The sequence below is a fragment of the Falco naumanni genome, chromosome 2 (genome assembly GCF_017639655.2).
Source record: "Falco naumanni isolate bFalNau1 chromosome 2, bFalNau1.pat, whole genome shotgun sequence".
NCBI lineage: Eukaryota > Metazoa > Chordata > Aves > Falconiformes > Falconidae > Falco > Falco naumanni.
The window spans coordinates 80,410,132-80,428,319 of NC_054055.1; the positions used below are offsets into that span (position 1 = coordinate 80,410,132).

At 41.4% G+C, this 18,188-nt stretch overlaps 1 protein-coding gene across 1 annotated transcript in view; it reads left to right on the forward strand.

Annotated features, from left to right (window-relative positions):
• Window positions 1–15,602, forward strand: part of UMODL1 (uromodulin like 1) — a 56,879-nt gene extending 41,277 nt beyond the window's left edge. Inside the window, 8 exon segments of the mRNA XM_040585147.1 lie at window positions 630–767; window positions 2,463–2,926; window positions 3,545–3,687; window positions 4,841–5,077; window positions 5,884–6,043; window positions 9,046–9,130; window positions 11,041–11,248; window positions 13,581–15,602. Coding sequence (XP_040441081.1) covers window positions 630–767; window positions 2,463–2,926; window positions 3,545–3,687; window positions 4,841–5,077; window positions 5,884–6,043; window positions 9,046–9,130; window positions 11,041–11,228 — 1,415 coding nt within the window. The 3' untranslated portion in view covers window positions 11,229–11,248; window positions 13,581–15,602.
• The last annotated feature ends 2,586 nt before the right edge of the window (window positions 15,603–18,188 follow it).

The window sequence follows — 18,188 nt, forward strand, 5'->3', positions numbered from 1 at the left end:
TCCTTAAACCTGTGCTAAAACAGTTTGCTTCAGGGGCAGGTCCCCACAGAGCAGGCAGTTAGTGCTGCTTTCTGAGTCTCACCTGTGCTGGTACATCCTTACTTGCACAGTTACAATTAGACCTTGGGAAGAGAAAGGGAATTTCCTTCCAAAAGTGAAATTTTTGGCAAGGTAAAAATTAAGAAAGCAACTTGGACCAGTGACACATCCCTCCTGCTTCACTCATGCTAGGCATTTACTAACCATCTCCTCAGGAGTGTGAAATGGAGGAGGCAACTGAGGAAGCCCCCGGGGTTAGAAGCATCCCATCAGGCTGTTGCTCAGGTTAGGAGGATAGGAGCTCTGCAGCAGGGTGCCTACATCTCAGTGGGTATCTGCCGAGGACCATTGGTAGCACAGCTCCTGGAGGATTTTGTCAATGCCTTGCAATTAGCCCTCTAGGCTGTGCTTCCAGCATCCCACCTCTTCTAGACCCAGCAGCTGCATGACACTTACGGTAGAGTATCACACCTAAGAGGTGTAATCCCACCATAGTATTATGAAGATAAGACCGTGCTCCATTTTCAGAACCATCACATTTTCTTTCATACTCTTTCCATTTTTGCCTTTTGCTTAAATATACCCAACAGATTATGATGAGTGCAAAAGCAAAGACGATGACTGCTCCCCAGATGCATCATGCCATAACATGCTTGGATTTTACCAGTGCAATTGCAATGAAGGATTTGCTGATGTGCATCCAGAAAGGCCTGGAAGAAGCTGTGAAGGCAAATACAGTTTTATTATCTAATGGCTAACTGAATGCTTAGTGATCTGATCTTTACTGGATCATGGTCACACATGCCACAGGTCTTGAAATTTTGCCAGGGATGAATTTGGTTTGTTGTTTTCAGCTGGATCCTATTGGGAAAAATCTTGCAGCAGACTTTAAGTATTTCTGACTGAAATACTCTGTCATGAAAGTTTACTATATTAGTATTTTATGCTGTCTTCATCAGATTCTTTTAACAATTCTGTTTTCTCATATTTGCCATTAAAATGAGATAGAATTGTCAAGATTGTTACTTATTTTCATTAGCAGAAGCAGAGGGGACAGCAGAGATAATAAAGAAGGTAACAGAAAGCACTAGGTATGTGGTTTGACCTCGGTATGGCAGCAGGGATGATATGTTGGTATTACAAACTACTTTTTTGTATGAGTCAATTCATCTAGCTTCTCTGTTTCCTTAAATCATTTGTTAGCTGACATATGACGTCTTTAAGGTCCTAAATTCTTTTAGGCTTCTTCAGTAATTTATATTTGGTTTTGTAACCACAGTGATAAGCTACTCTCTGGCTGAAGTCACGGTGATTTGTCAACTGATACCAGCATTTCCTCAGTTTTGTTTAACCAAGATATTTAGCATTATGACAATGAGCATTTGGGAAATTTAGCTCTGAAAGAGCTCAGATTTTTCTTTTTCTTCCTCTTATATTCAAATCAACAACCTCTTAATTTGGGGCATTTTCAAAAGCTGGGAAGTTCCAGGAGTATGTGCGTGCGTGCGTGTGTGTGTGTGTATATGTTATACATATATATATATATATGTACAGAGTTTATATGTTGCTTGGAAAAGAGATGCTATTTGTATATACAACCCATTGAAATTATTTCAGAGATTTTTTGTGTAATGAGACACATTCTTTGTGTTCCACTGCAAATGGAGTTTGTTATCTTGGTGCTCTCTAAGTCAGTGGTGAATGAGCACTTTGGTTTCTACCAGCAAAGAGTCATGGGGTAACCCCAGAGCCTGTGCTGGATGTTGAGTGTTCAACATACACACTGATGTTGATCTCAGCCTCTGCTTCCCCTTTCCCCCTGCTTGCTTTCTTCCTGAAACCATTAAAGATTTCTTCAAGCACATTTGTTGAACTCCCTACTCTGTCTCTCAAGACACATATGTACAATGTGGGCCTGCAAACCGTGAGGTTTCTCCTGCACTTTCCCCAAAATGGGTTTTCCAAAGCGCTCAGGGTTGCATCTTTTGGGTACTAACTGGTCACAAATAGGGCCAGGTTTTTTATCAAGCTCTGCTCCTGTTCGTACCTCACATCCCGAAGTGTGCAGTCTCCTATAGTACTAGGCAAAAACATGAACACTTGCTGACCAACTTACAGGGGGGATCTCTTGCAATCACTGATCTTCCAAAAGCTGTGTATATGTGTTTTACTTGAGCATGCTAATTATTGCAGCTCTCAGGAAATAAAGCACTTCAGCTTTACTCACAGGCACTTTATGTATCTCTTTGGCTTCTTCTTTAAGAAAGCCACAGCTTTGGCAGTAAGTAGAGTAGGTTAAAAAAACAAAAGAAGCTAGTTTCCTGCCAGTAACTGTGATTTCCTCCTAAAAGTTTGCTTTTACCTTATGATATCAATCTGAACCTGTAAATTACAACAGTACCTTTGTTTTTGGCACTCTTCAGCATTTCCTATCAGCCAGAAGGCAACAATGATGGAAAAGAAACCTGTATACAGCACAGTTTTACCTGCAACATCTTTGCAAACTTCAGCTCATGTTTCTTCCGCTGCTTCATTGGACTTTTCTGCTACTGAACACAAAGGAAGAGCTCTTGAGGACACCACATTCTCCAGCGTGGTGCTGCCTTCTTTCACCATGGATCCCGTGTCAACTCCTGATGTTTCTCCTCAAGCATCTCCTCTCCCCCTTGTTAAACCTGCCCAGGAGTTTTCCATTAAAGATGCAGTGAGAGTGTTTTGTGAAATTGAGAAGATTGTCCTTGCTGTCCAGAAAAGGTTTTTACAGCAGGAGTCTATCCCAGAAACTTCCCTGTACCTGGGGGAGCCTCGCTGCAACGTGAGCATCAGCAATGGCACTCACGTTGTGCTGCAGGCAGGCTGGAGTGACTGTGGCACCGAAGTTGAGACTGTAAGTCCCCTGAGCCAGTGAATGTGGAGAAGCCCTGCGACAATTTTTCTGTGAGGGGGTGGGTGATGAGGAGAGGGGCAATGGCAGATCCTTAGCTAGGTATACCATCCTATTAGTTGCTGAAATGTTGGATAAGGAATTTCTTCAGAGAAAGAAACTCCCTTCTTATGATGGAAAGTTACCTCTGTTTAGGACAAGGGTCAAGCAAGAAAGAGAAGGGGAATCTTTGAGGTCAGGCAGCAAATCTCAAGGGCCTCTCCAAACTGAGAGTCACTTCCCATGCCTCTCTGGGTTCCCTTTGCAGCTGTCAGAAGCTTCTCTTTTCTTAAAAGCAATTTTATCATCGTATCGGACAATACTCCAATTGCTACCAGTAGTGGGGACAAAGAGTGATGGTTATGTCTTTGGATCCCACACCAAAAGTTATGTTCAGGCCACACCAAAGCACAGGAATTCCCTTATGGAGCAATGATCATAACAGACTAAGGAAGAGGAGGAAGGCTGGTGGATTTTCATTACCTCATAGTACAGCAACTAAGATGCTAGAGGTTTAATCTGTTTGATTTTTGCAGCCAGGAGAATGTTCACAAGTTGCACTTTCCTCTTCCTGTCTTGCAGAACATGACTAATACTGTAGTGAAAACCATCCTTCGGAATGATGTTTCTGCTCAGGGAGTAATTCACCACTTAAAAATTGCCAGTCCCATTCACTGTGTGTTTCAAAATGATCTCCTGGCTTCCTCTGGATACTCTGCGGAAGGGTAAGTAACAACCCTCTCTCCTTTGAAATGCTGTTGTGTGGCTGAGCAATGCTGCGCTGTAAAAATCCCCAGGGACCTTAGCTATATCCAGTGACATTACTTGTTATGCTAAGTAGTCTGCCATCCTGTGAGTCTTGTGCTCAAGTGACCCCTGCTGTGTGCTTCTCTTCGACTCCATTTGTCAATAGATCCAACAGCCAACAAGCTTGGCCATTGCCTGACTACACCATAGGTGAAAATAAAACCTTTGGGAGCTACTGGTGCAGGTTCAGGAGTCAGAATTTCTGACTTCTCTTTGCCTTCCTGGGCAATCACATGTAGCAATAGCAGTATTTTCCTGCTTTTGGAACATAAAAATGATGTATCTTTTCAAGTGATGCAGGCATGCAGACTGCTATGTGGGTGCTGAGCTTGGCAATTTTTAACCCCCACAAATCCTTATTTAATTAAGTTGGGAAAAAAGGAAGATATGTAATCTAAAGACTTTTATATGGAAGGTCCCATCTTCAAGTAAGATGGAATCAAATCCACTCTTCACAGAAAATCGAGCCCACACTCACAGACAGAAAAGGTGGCAGCACCACCTTTGCTCTAATGGTGAATGTTCTCCCTTCATACAAGTGCACATCCTCTCTCTTGTGTAGCACCATGCTTAAGCTATCATCACCAAATCCACTTTCTGTTCAGACATCATATTTTCCTTTCTATCCCCTCCTGAAAAGTCTTTGTCAGGCCCTCTCTGACCTCTGTAATTTTCTCATGTTCCTCACTTACTGTTCAATTTCAGCCCTTCTCATTTTTTTTCTTTTATCTTCTGTACTAAGCTCTTAGTCTCCTTATTTTGAACTTTAAGACAGCTCATAGTCGTCTTCTCCTTCTGTTCCACTCAAATATTTCTCTTTGCTCTATCTGTATTGCTAAGACATTCCACCCTTTGGATTTTCCCACTTGCTTTCCATGGTCCCCACCTTTCCAACTGAAAACTTGATGCATTTTCACCCTTTCTTCTTGAACGGTGTTCTAACATTTTTGACTGCAGATGACTCTTCACTACTTAAATGCACAAGAGATGAAGAAACGGGCACTGATTTATGACTTACAGAAACACACAGTCAAATTTGTGGTCTTTAAAGGAGGTTAATTGATGTTTCAGGCTTTACACCATCTTTGAGGATTTGCATGGATCTGGACACTTCAGAACAGAAATGCAGTTGTTTATTGGAAACTCTCCAATACCCCAAAATTTCAGCATCTCTGCCAGTGACAACGTACTGATTGAAGTGGGGATCCAGAGAGCAGACAGCAAGCTCAAGGTGGTCCTCACTGACTGCTGGGCAACTCCAACTAATAACTCAGTGGATCCCCTCTCATTTGTTTTTATTAGCAACAGGTACAGCAATGCCACTTGCAATAACATGTGCCATGCCTTAGCTCTTCCAGTGGTGCTAACTACTAATGTGTTGTATTTTAAATGCCTTCTATGTGTGCTCTCATCATTTATATACATGGTTCCTTACCATTTGGACTGGTCATGCCTGCTTTGAACGAGTAAGTTAGGTATGAAAAGAAAATATTTTCAAAGAGTAATGTGGTAGTTGTTCCAGTTTGGTTGTCTTCCTGATAGTGGTTTTGGCAATCAGTAGTGAAAGAGCATTTGAAAAGCGTGTGCTTTATTTCTCTGTGGTTCAGCTTTACCAAGAGCTTATGTACCTCTCCTCAGTGAAGACATAGGTTAGTTGATTCCTATGTGTCATGTCTCACACACAATATTAACACAGCCTCTGGTAAAAGAGGAGGTTTGTTCCTGTCTGGATCCTTAACATCACCCTGATGTCATGTTCTTTGGGCTCACCTACCACCTTAAAATACAGCATACTCCTTTCACTCAGTAACAAAATCTATTCTTTTTAATATGATGATGTTCTTTCAACTTGAGTGTGGTGAAGTCAACTTTAAATCCTTACTGTCGCTCTTTCCCTTCTTTTCAAACTCTACAGCCACTTCTTGAATCTCCTATTCTATTCAGTTACTATAAGAATAAAGCAGCAAATAGCCCCTTATCACCCCTGCAGTGCTGGAGAGCTGCTTCACGGAGGGTCTGGCTGTGACTTGCTAAAGGAGCCTTACAATCTGAGTTACGTGCTATAACCTTCTATAGCCCTGGCTGTTATGTATGTTTTTTCTCTTCCTTTTCAGCTGTCCTGTCCCAAATACGTATACCACACTGCTAGAGAATGGGAATTCAAGCAAAGCACAGTTTAAGATGAAAATTTTTTCCTTTGTCAACAATTCTGTGGTTTACTTACACTGCAAAATTCGTATTTGTATGGACAGCCCAGGAAGCACCTGCAGGACAGTAAGTGATTTTCTCCAATATCCTATTTTTCTCTGACGTGCCATATGCACTCCTGCTATGGAATTGAAGGAGTAATGTTTCCAAACAGGGTTTAAAATAGAGCTTGAAGTTTTCTTTCATTCTCTGCTGAAAGCAGAGAGTATCAGGGAAGAACTACAACCATATGGGAGTGTCTGCTTTTCTTCCCGTTCCTCATCCTTGTGTTTAAAAGCATGTAGCTTGCATGTAAGATGCGGAAATCAAAGTTGGGGAACATAAGAACTGAATCTTTCACCTCTGCATAGGGATGTCTAGGGGGCAATGAACAGAAGTCACAATGAGATAGGCTGTTCAGAAACATGACAGCTCAGATGGACATGTCACAAAAAAGCAAGCACCTATATTGGCAGTGTCAGCAGGAAAGTCTGAGTAAATTGATTTGGGATGTTTTTCTGTGCTTTTTTTTTTCCCTCTAGAGATTTGCTTCTCCGGGTGAGAGTCTAGGTGGCAAGAAAGGAAGCTTGGTGGCATTAAGTTTCTAGGGCTGTGACTAATAGAATTTGTTATGATTTTTTAAAGCTGTATTGCTTTTTGAAGCAATAAACCAAGCAATGTTCTGATAACAACTTCAGATTCTAATTTTCTGTGTTCCAAAGCATTGCTTTGTTTCTTTTTACTTCTAAGTAAGTGATGCACACTGCTTCATATGAAAGTGCATTGCTACCATAGAAATAAGAAGAAAATACGTTTTGCTGTTGAGGTTTGGGTTTTTTTTTTTTTTTTTTCTTTGTAGCAGACACACAGGAATTCTCCTGTCCCTCTGCCAGCCTTCCTGGCTCTTTTTCTACCAAGGATGTTTTCATTAGCAGTTTGGTGTTCCTCCATTGTTTAACACTTTCCTCTAGCTCTAAATAACTCAGTTTAACCCCATTATAAAGCAAATGATCTTTTCCTAAAGGATTAAAAATGGCTAGCAGAAGAAACTTGTTTCCTTTCTCAAAGTATAAAGCTTCCTCCAGATTAAAAAAAAAAGTTGGGGCAGGAAACACAACTGACAGATGGAAAGATGGCTCCAGTTTCCACAGCTGAATTTGTGTGTTAAAAATCAGTGCTTCAGTGGAGGTGGTGCCCTCCATGAGTTCCCCGTGTGTCCCGCACAGCTGAGGAAGGACACTGTGGTGTGTGCAAGGCAGTGGAATAAGAAGGATGGGCGGGACAGGGACCGAGTGGGCTGATATGGCTGCTACAAGGAGTCAAACAGTTGCTTTGCTGGAGCCACTGGGTTTATTTTTAGAGCAGGCTTTAGCTGTACGGGTTGAAGTGTTAGTAACACCGTTAATTAAATGTCTGGCTTTGATCTAACTACAGGGGTCTGTGATGGGATAATTCTGCTAGCCCAGGATGAGGTTTGATTGAGATTGACTACTTCAGTAAACAAAGCACAGAAGAGTTAATCTGCGGGGCTCTCTTCTTTCATATATTCTATATCATTAATTTCTCTATTATTCATTTATATGAGGTATATTGTTCTTTCTCCTGTGCAAAACATACTCCCTATGAAAAGTTAGTGAATTCTGTATCTCAAATTGAGATTAAAATGCTATGCAGAGAAGGCAATTACTAGGCACATCTACACAGGATGACAATGGCTTTTATGAATAAGGGAGGGGGAGCTGCAGGAAGTAGAAATATCAAAGAAAACTGGAGGAAGAACAGATTATATTTGCAAATAACATGAGGTGGCTGGGAAAGTGTCCAGGTCTGGGATCTGATCTTCTGATCTGACTTGCTTCAGGGCAGATTTCCTTCATCTGTTGGCCCACAAATTTGAGACTTACATGTTGTATTATTTCTTTTTACTCAGTCTTTTTATTCCTTGTTTTCTGGTGGAAAAAAGCAAGGTGCTCTGAAGTTTAGAGCAGAAAAAATAGGCTGGGGAGCATGTAGTAAGAAATGAGTAAGAAACATGACTTTGAACGGGGAGAAGAGTGATGTGCTACCGCCATGCATACGTTTAGTGGAACATGGCTGCTCCATGGCCACATGGAACCAAAAAATCATTGACATCAGGGAGCAGCTATGTAACCATAATCTCTAATGGGTCTGCCTAGTTGGGAAAGCTATTTGAGGGTAGGCCAAAGTCATAGCTGCATGGGTATTTTTCTGGGGGCTGACCCAGCTAAAGACACTTGCTGACAGTGTTTTATAAAGATTTTTCAGTGTACCCAGGCTGGTAACACTGGTGAGACATTCGTGTGTAGACAAGCTGGTAAGACAGCTTTGCACTACCCTGCTTTCTTTTGCTTGATTGTACTATGGTACTGCAGTTTCTCTGTTTTTATGCGCACTTCCAGGAGAGCCACAGTATCATTTGAATAATCTTAACAGGCTATGGATTGCAACTTAAAACAAAAAGGCAGCAAACACACTGAAAGGTGCTACAGAAGAAGTATGCAGAAGAGGAGTGTGTTGTGTATTCTGCAAGTGCTGCTCACACAAAGCTAAAGCAGCTAATCCCCAGCATTTCACAGGGCAGGACTTTCAAACTAGTAGTTCCCAGATGAGTAGTTTACATGTCACTGAAAAGTTGTGCATTGCTCCAAAATGGCACACAGCTTGGCAGGGGCTGAAAGTTGCCACTGCTTTTGCTGGTGCTGCCTGCCATGGGCAGCATAAGCACCCAAACAATAATGTTTACAAAACCCTGGCTTATAGAAATCATCAGAATTTTATTCTCCCATGAGAGTTCTCTAAAACAGAAAGTTAATAAAAAGAAAGATTGTCTGTGTGAAACGTCTGTTCACAGCAGTATTTTTCAGTATAACTAATTACAGATTTTATGCTGATGTTTCCCCAATACCATTATTTTTGAACTTCCATTTGGTGCTCATTTCAGTTTAACAAAACAAAACAAAACCCCCAATGAGTGAGAACAGCACTGGGCTTTCACATACTTATGAGAAGACTTTGTAGTTTTAATTAGTAAACGATATTACTTGTTGAAGTTTGAATTGATTTTGCAGAGATGCCATGCAGCTCGATTCCTGAAGACTGGTGAAACCATTGCTACACACAGAACATCCTGGGGACCCCTGTGTAAATCAGCTGGTGAGTTGTGAATAGATGCTTACAAAAAGGGGACACAGATTCTGTCAAGATTCTTCTTCAGTGGCAAAGGAACCTCATGGTTTTCCCGCCCCTCTACATATTTTTCTGAGGAGCAGGCGTTCTTACTGAAGCCATGTGACAGTGTGGGAAAGCATGTGCCCTCCTCATTGAAGTTGCTGTCAGACTGTCAAGGGAATGTAGAAAGGAAGAGGATAAAGTAGCTATTTGCACAGGGTAGCAAGTACAACAGCCACAAAATCAAACAGTTATTACAATTGTAAAGTGCGAAAGCAGCTTGAATCTTTTAGATTGCAATTAGTTTTACAAGTGTTTACGCTGTTGTTAGACTGCAATTATATTGAGCTCTGAAGTGCAAAATCAGAGGAGATAAGAGAATGTCTTGTTGTGTTTCCTTATTGACTTCATTACTACCATGAGGGAAAGTGACAGAGCACAGCTGATACAAAGCACCTTGGTTAATCTGGTGGAGTGGTACAGTACAGGTTAATAGAGAGTGAACATGAGCACTGTGTGCAAGCAAGGTCTAATTTGTTATGCATCTGCCTCTCCTGCATTTATTTTGAGTAATGCTTTCAAGGGCGCCTGTGAGCTTTTAACATTTTCAGTCACCTAGCCTCCTCTAGTCATTTGTATTCATATCTTATTAGCATAAAACACTCACTGAGAGTATTTGTACACATCAATATCAGATTAACATGTAGCTATTGTGAATAGACAGAAATCACCCCCTTGCCTCCTGCTAGTTGCCTGTTCTGCCAGTCACTTAATGCTTTTATGACTGTGGAGATCAGTTAATGCTGGACTGTTAGTGGGTTCAGGGTATATTTTTCTCCTGAGTTGTGATGTGATAAAAACTGGCTTTGGCTTAGCATTTTAATTCCATTATATGCAAGTATAATTCTGTTAGAATAAGCCTCCAGTTCATTTCTGAATTAGTGCTTTTTAAAAAACTTTTTAAAGTTTTGTTTAAATTTGTTTAAATAAAACAAAGTTTAAATTGTTTTAAAAACAATTACTGCAGCTTTCTTTGTACAGCACTTAGATCAAGTAGATCTCACTCTCATTTTCACTGCAGACTCCAGTGTATTTCTAATATTGAAAAATGGTCATTACACAAAAGGAACTCTGGTGAGGGCAGCTTTATTTGGGCTGACATACCCTGATTCCTAGGCAAAAGTGGTACTACTAGATGTTGTCTCTTATTTCCAATTTATGTACTCATATCACATTTTAAGTGTGAGGCTAGACCAAGACAGTGCTATACATCTCTTGTGTTCAAGGAGGCAACATGAATTATGATGTCAGGTAAGCTGCTGCAGTGAAACATGAAAAAAGCTTGAACTGGTCCACCTATACTGCTTGGCCACATGCTATAGCAAAGACCACTGGTAACATCCTCAGAAAGGCCTGTTCTGTCTGCATCTGGCTACAGGCTGCCATTTCCATTGTGATTCTTCTTTTTGATTCCTTTGTTTCATACTGAAATTCAAAAATAAGCCTAAATATATTATGGAAAACTGCTTTGGCCTGTCTTGGAATGGTGCCCTGGATACTGCATAGCTTGGACACCACTATCACATACCTCTGTGGCTGGCAGCAGTGATCTTTGGCCAAAGGTCTTGTATGTGTTAGTGTTTGTCTTCTGTGCACCTCAGGTGCTGCACAAGTGCTTGGCTAAATAAGTGCTTTCCTGAAAATGTATGCAGACAAATAGGCTCACAGACCTTACATGAGAATCACCCTCTCCAAAAGGCTGTATCACATTTCTGTATCACAGATTTGTGCTTCAACATGCGTGTTGGCTAATTTGTAAGAAAGGCTTGTTTCTTACCCCAGGAAAAGATTTAGTAATTTCAAGACTTTTTTCTTTCACCCCTTGTTCTTTTTAGCATCTGATCTGAAGAGAGGGAAGGAGGCTGGGATGGGAGTTGGATACATCATCCTCATTGCCTTTGCTGTGTTTGGTTTTGTGCTGGGAGTTGTGAGCCTTCTCATTTTCCAGTACCAGCGAAAGACAAGAAGATACAACTTCAGAATCAAGTCAGACAACTTTAGCTACCAAGTGTTCTATGATTAGTGATTTCCAGGTTACCAGGTGTAAGTAGTGAATTATGATCGGTTACTTTTTTTAGTTGTTTATTTCTTCCTGGAATGGTTAAATACTTGCAGATGAGCATCCTCTGTTTAAGAGTATTTGAACGTCCTGCCGTGTTTGCTGTGGGTGAAGGTTGTAGAAGTAACAATGAAATTCCTACTTTTGCCTGTTCTCAAATGCTGCAGACTACAGAGGAGGAAGACAGTTTTCATATTCCTTCATGGCTTTGGTCTCAGTCAAAGTAAATGACACACCACTTTAGAAGGACACTAGTAACCATTTCTAGAAAAAAAGTATCCCTTTTGGTTTTGGATCATGGATTAGTATAATAAAAGACAGAAACTTTATCATTATCTTTATAAATCTGCTTCATAAGCTGATTTGCTTCAAATGTTATCCCCTTCTGCCAAACTTGGGTTGAATTCTTTTTTTTTTTTTTTTTTTTTTTTGAGGGGGTGTTTTTCAAGGTAATAGTGGTATGTTAGACGTAAAGAGCTTGAGGTATTGATAATGGATAGGCAGTGCTTACAAGTACCTGCAGAGAGCCTGAAAAGACAGCTCGGAAGAGTGTTAACCACTACCACATGTTCTGCCTCTGCAACTTGGGAATTTAACACTTTTCCAGAATACCATAGGATTCAGCACTTTTTCTGTAAAATGAGTGTGTTCTAGCAGCTCACCACCATTTGTATGTTTGTCCCTTTAAGAGGAAGAGAGAGAGGCAAAAAAGCTGGCTTACTGGAAAAGAGCATGTAACATTGATTCACAGCTCAAGGATGTTTACTGCGGATCCAATTCCGTTCCAGGGAACCAGCTTATTTGACATTGTTAGCAGAGTTAATAACTCTTTCCTGGTGGAGGCCTTGTACATGACAATGCAGCTGCCACAGTAAATTCACCAGACTCATCATGATGGAATTTGCAGATAATTTAGTTTCACTATGTACAATAATGCTTAATATATATCACAGAGAAGGGACAGGGAACACTATATCCCAGCTATCTGCTTTTAAAGTCTTGAATAGTCACTCTTAGCTCTACTTCCTCTAGTCTTACATTTCAGAGGTGTGATGGGTTGACCCTGGCTGGGTGCCAGGTGCCCACCAAAGCCATGCTATTGCTCCTTCCTCAGCTGGGCAGGGGAGAGAAAATATAACAAAAGGCTCATGGGTCAAGATACAGATGAGCTCTCTCAGATCACTCAGCAATTACAGTCAAGGCAAACCCGACTCAGCTCAGGGAAATTATTACCATTCAAATCAGAGTAGGATAATGAAAAATAAAACTGAAACTTAAAAACACCTCCCCCCACCCCTCGCTTCTTCCCAGGCTTAACTTCACTCCCAATTTCTCTACCTATCCCCCTGCAGCGCAGGGGGCTGGGGAATGGGGGTTGTGGTCAGTTCATCACACGTTGTCTCTACTGCTCCTTCCTCCTCAGGGGGAGGACTCCTCACACTCTTCCCCTGCTCCAGCATGAAGTCCCTTCCACAAGAGACAGTTCTCCATGAACTTCTCCATCATGAGTCCTTCCCATGGGCTACAGTTCTTCATGAACTGCTCTGGCATGGGTTCCCTGTGGGGTCATGAGTCCTGCCAGCAAACCTGCTCTAGCATGGGCTCCTCAGCCACAGGTCCACAGGTCCTGCCAGAAGCCCAATCCAGCGTGGGCTTCTCACAGGGTTGTGGCTTCCTTCAGGCATCCACCTGCTCTGGCATGGAGTCCTCCATGGGCTGCAGGTGGATATCTGCTCCACCGTGGACCTTCATAGGCTTCAGGGGGACAGCCTGCCTCACCATGGGCTTCCCCATGGGCTGCTGGGGAATCTCTGCTCTGGTGTATGGGACACCTCCTCCTTCTCCTTTACTGATCTTGGTGTCTGTGGAGTTGTTACTTTCACATACCTCTCTTCAGCTGCAATTTTGTTGCACAGTTTTTTTTTCTCCCTTAAATATGTTATCAGAGAGGTGCTACCACTGTTGCTTATGGGTTTGGCCTTGGCCAGCAGTGGGTCCATATTGGAGCCAGCTGCCATTGGCTCCATTGGACACAGGGGAAGCTTCTAGCAACTTCTCACAGAAGCCACTCTTATCAGTGGTCATGAGTGATTGCAATATTTGATGGTAATGGGAATTCTGGAGTTGTGCAATGAGGTTGTAGCATAAAGGATACTGTCAGGTTCATAACGCTTATATGCCATGTTGGAGCCTCAGCTATTGGCTCCTTTTAGATGCTAGAACTACTCAGCTCTTATTTCCTATGTATTTCCTTTCTTTGGAAGGTAACCAATCATCTTTATCAATTGTGATTAGTTTTTTTTTTATTTTTTCTAGTTGGATCGTATTTCATCACATGGAGAACTGAAGCTTGTCTTCACTCAGCATTTGGCTTTTATTACTGTTCACAATGGTGGCCTTGACTAGTTGCAATACCAACTGTTCCACTCTTCCACATTAATGTCACATATAAAAGGCTTCTATCCCCTGCCCCCCCCCCCCTTTTTTTTTTTTCAATCGTTGGGCTCATCCCTAGTGTCCTAAGAGCTATTTGTGACCACAGCTCCTGGTTGAAGTGAATGTTGGCATTTTTTTCCCATTGATTAAATAGAGAGGAATAAAAAAAGACTTCATGGTTCTCTAATCAAGTTTCAGGATCTGGCTGTCCTGTACTATGTTGCTCTGTGCCCATCGTAGCATCATTTGTGTCATTACTATTGACAAGTTGCATGTTTCTATAAATCTTGCAGGAAGTAAATCAGCAGACCCTTAGAAAGATTTACTTTTCAGTTTGTAATTAATTATTTACTTAAGGTGAGGTTGAAACCTTGGTCTGCCGTAACACTGAAGACCTAATTGTGCAACGCCTTAGGTACACAGAAGCAGAAGAACAAGTATTGGATTTGCTACCATATAAAGAAAAGGCACCGTGAATCTGGGGCTTAACCTACTCAGAATGTTCTTCAGCGTGAGTTTTGGGATTTGATTGTAAACTCTTTAATCTACAAGGACTCAGTCAAAAAACAAAAAAAAAGAAAAAGGAAAAAATAAATTATTTTTGCTACTGGCAGCCCATGATTTCCAGATAAGTCAATTGGTACCTCCGTATTCTGTTTAATTAGACCACAATGATTGTGCAGTCAAGCCACAGAGTGTGATGCCTACCTAGCTGAGAGCATTCCATTTGCAACATAATATTATAAATTTGAGCTGAATTTTGCCTGGCTGCAAGACCCTACCATTAGTGCAGCAGCAAAGGTTTATTTTACATGCTCCATGGGATACAACAACAGCCTGCTCAGCTGGATAAACTAGAACAAAAATATTTTCCGTACAGTAAACATCACCTGCAGGACTCTTTCCCAGGGCACTCTTCACTCTGCTGCCCCAAACCTCCACTTCAGTAAACGTGTGAGAAGATGGAGAGTGAAGAAGTGTGGTAACTTGTCCCCTCACCCCTTGGTTCTGATTGCTGCATGCACTTCTCCTACACAGTGACAGAGTCTTCTGTATCTAGGTCACTTATAATTCAGTAATTTACAGTGAATAAGGTTAACTCCTCTTTAAGCTCAATGAACACCATTACAAATAACTCAGTGGAAACTGGTCATTAAATAGAACTTGCAAATGCTCTTAGTATCCATAGCATTTAGGTACTAATTTTTTTTGTACAGAATAACATTGGAAAGCTTTTTTTCTAACCTCCTAGTCCAATTTCTGCTAGGTAATAAGATCACTGGGTAAAGGACTTCTACATTTTCCAAAAGGTCATACTGATTGATCTTAGAGGTTATGTATATACCTTTTAAATACATCAATAAATTTTGGAATGATCATTTGCATTCTGCTTCTGAGTCAAATGGATCTTTAAGGAGTAAAAATCCTTGTCTTTTGCTTACTGAAATATCAGTTGCCAGATCCTGACATAAAAATGATCCATTTGGTTGCAATTCGTTAGTGAAACTACAAATTATCTTTGCAATCTTAGAGTCTGATGAACATAACCACTAGCTTTTTATTATGTAGGAGTTTTTTAACTTTTGCTCCATTTACTCTCAAATATATCTAATGTGTTTGCCTTCTCCACACAGTGAAAGGATAAGCTATTTTACTCTAAATATTTTTCTAGTTTTTAGTACTTACAGTCCTGAACTGCTTGAAAGTGACAGACTAGAGATCTGCCTATTGGTTTCAGTGGAGCTATGCCATTTACAAAGGCTGAGCACTAGTCTTCAGGAAGAAATGTAAAACAGTAGCTTGTATTTGATACTTTGCATGCTTGGCAGAAACTGCTATTGTGACTATCTGAGTCTGTTTCTTGGAGTTCTGGTGTCTTAATAAAAGCACTCTTGTAACTTATTGTTGACTTTTGTCCTGTTATATTTTCCTTTTATGATTTAGTCACAGGTATTGACATGTGCATTGTGTGGATGCGACAGCTTCTGAAGAACTGTTAAAGTATCAGTATAATGTTCAAACACCACTCAAAACACAACACATGACCTTATCCAAACACCAATGGACTGCACTTAGCAACAATTATGTACCTACATTTACTAAGAATCTCTTTCTTCAACATTACAAAGGGCAAATAAATTTTTAGTTTCATGCTTTGCAGCAAGGACAACCAAAAGAATATTCAACATTCCCAGTCCAATAATAGTATTGCAGCAATGTGGTGATCCAATCTGAAACTCATGGCACACCAGCCTCCCTGGGCATTTGATTTGTACAGTTCTGACAGCTGCTCCAAAAGCAGTGTATTCAGAGATTACCCTCAAGGAAGCTTACCCTGGGGGCATTACTGGACTTGTCTGGATCCAAATGTGAAAAGTAAGGAAGAGCACTAGCACTTGCTCCAAATGCTTCCTTTCTCATCCCTGTGCAAAAGTGTTGCACAGCTGCCACCCATTTTTTTTTTTTTTGTCATTTTTTTCTGTGCTATGTTTCAGTGGCTAGCAGTCACTATTTTCTCAGCACTGTCTCCCTTTGTGTCCCTTTTCATGCTGAGACACAGAAGTTTGTTCAGTTGAGGCATCAAAGAATCACACAATTTTGGGGGTTGGAAAGGATCTTTAAAGGTCTTTTAGTCCAACTTCCCTACCATGGCCAGGGAAATCTTTCACTAGATCAGGTTGCTCAAGACCCCATCCAACCTGACCTTAAACACTTCCAATGATGAGGTATCCACAGCTTCTCTGGGCAACCTGTTCCAGCGGTTCACCAGCCTCATCATAAAAAATTTCTTTCTTATATTCAATATAAATCAATCCTCCTTCACTTTAAAAACATTTTACCTTGTCCTGTCACTACAGGCCTCCATAAAAAGTCTCCATCTTTCTTATAAGCCCTCTTTATATTGAAAGGCTACAATAAAGTCTCCCTGGAGTGTTCTTCAGGCCCCTTCTGTCTCACCATTTCTTCATAGGAGAGATGTTCCAGCCCACTGGCCATTTTTGTGGCCTTCCTGTGGACCTGCTTTAACAGGACTATGTCTTTCTTGTACTGGGGATGCCAGAGCTGAATGCAGCACTGCAGACAGGTTTTCATGAGAATCGAGTAGAGGGAGAGAATCATCTCCCTTGACCTGCTGGCCACATTTCTCTTTATGCAACCCAGGATACAACTGGCTTTCTAGGCTGCAAGTGCATTGCCTGCTCATATCTAATTTTTCATCCACCAGTATCCCCAAGTCATTCTCTGCAGGGCTGCTCTCAATCCATTCATACCCCAGTCTGTATTGATACTGGGGATTGTCTTGACCCAGGTGTAGAAACTTGCACTTGGTCTTGTTGCACTTCATGATGTTCATATGGGCCCACTCCTCAAGCCTGTCAAGGTTCCTCTGGGCGGCACCTCTTCCCTCTAGTGAATTAGCAACACCACTCAGCTTGGTGTCACTGCAAACTTGCTGAGAGTGCCCTCAATACCACTATGTCATTGATGAAGATACAAATAGTATGGGTCCCAGTATGGACCCCTGAGAGACATCACTCATTACCGGTTTCCACTCAGACACTGAGACATTGATTGTAACTCATTGGACACAGCCACCCAGCCAATTCCTTATCCAACAGTCCATCTGACAAACCCATATCTCACCAATTTAACTGCAAAAATATTGGGGAGGGCTGTATCAAAGGCCTTCTAGAAGTCTGGGTAAATGACATCTGTAGCTCTTTCCTTGTCCATTGATGCAGTCACTCCATTATAGAAGGGCACTAGATCAGCCAGGCATGATTTGCCCTTAGTGAAGCCATGTTGGCTGTCTCTAATTACCTCAATGTCTTCCCTATGTTTTAACATGTCTTCCAGGAGGATCTGTTCCATGATCTTACTAGGCACAGAAGTGAGGCTGACTTTTTGGTAGTTCCTAGGGTCCTCTTTTTTCTTTCTTCAGTCACCAGGGACTTCGACCTGGTTGCCATGACTTTTCAAATACGATGAAGAGTGTCTTGGCAACTACATCAGCCAGTTTCCTCAGGACCCTGGAATGCATCATGTTGTGTCCTGGGGATTTATGTATATTCAGGTTCCTCAGGTGGTCTCAAACCTGATCTTCACTTTCAATGGGAGAGACTTCATTCCCCCAGTCCCTGCTTTGAGGTTTCAGGGGCTTGAGTGATATGGGAAGAGAGATTACTATTAAAAATTGGGCCAAAATATTTGAGTATCTCAACTTTCTCCATGATGGTTGTCACTAGTTCTCCTGTCTCATTTATCAGCGGACAGTGAGGGGGGATGACATTTTCTTTAATCTTCCTTTTCTGACCAACGGACCTGCTGAAGTCCTTGTTCTTTGCATCCCTTGCCAAATTTGGCTCCAGCTGTGCCTTAGCTTTCTTGATCCCATCCTTACACATCTGAGCAGCATCCCTATATTATTTCTAGGATACACATCCCTGGTTCCAATACCTGTGCATTTCCTTCTTATACTTTAGTGTG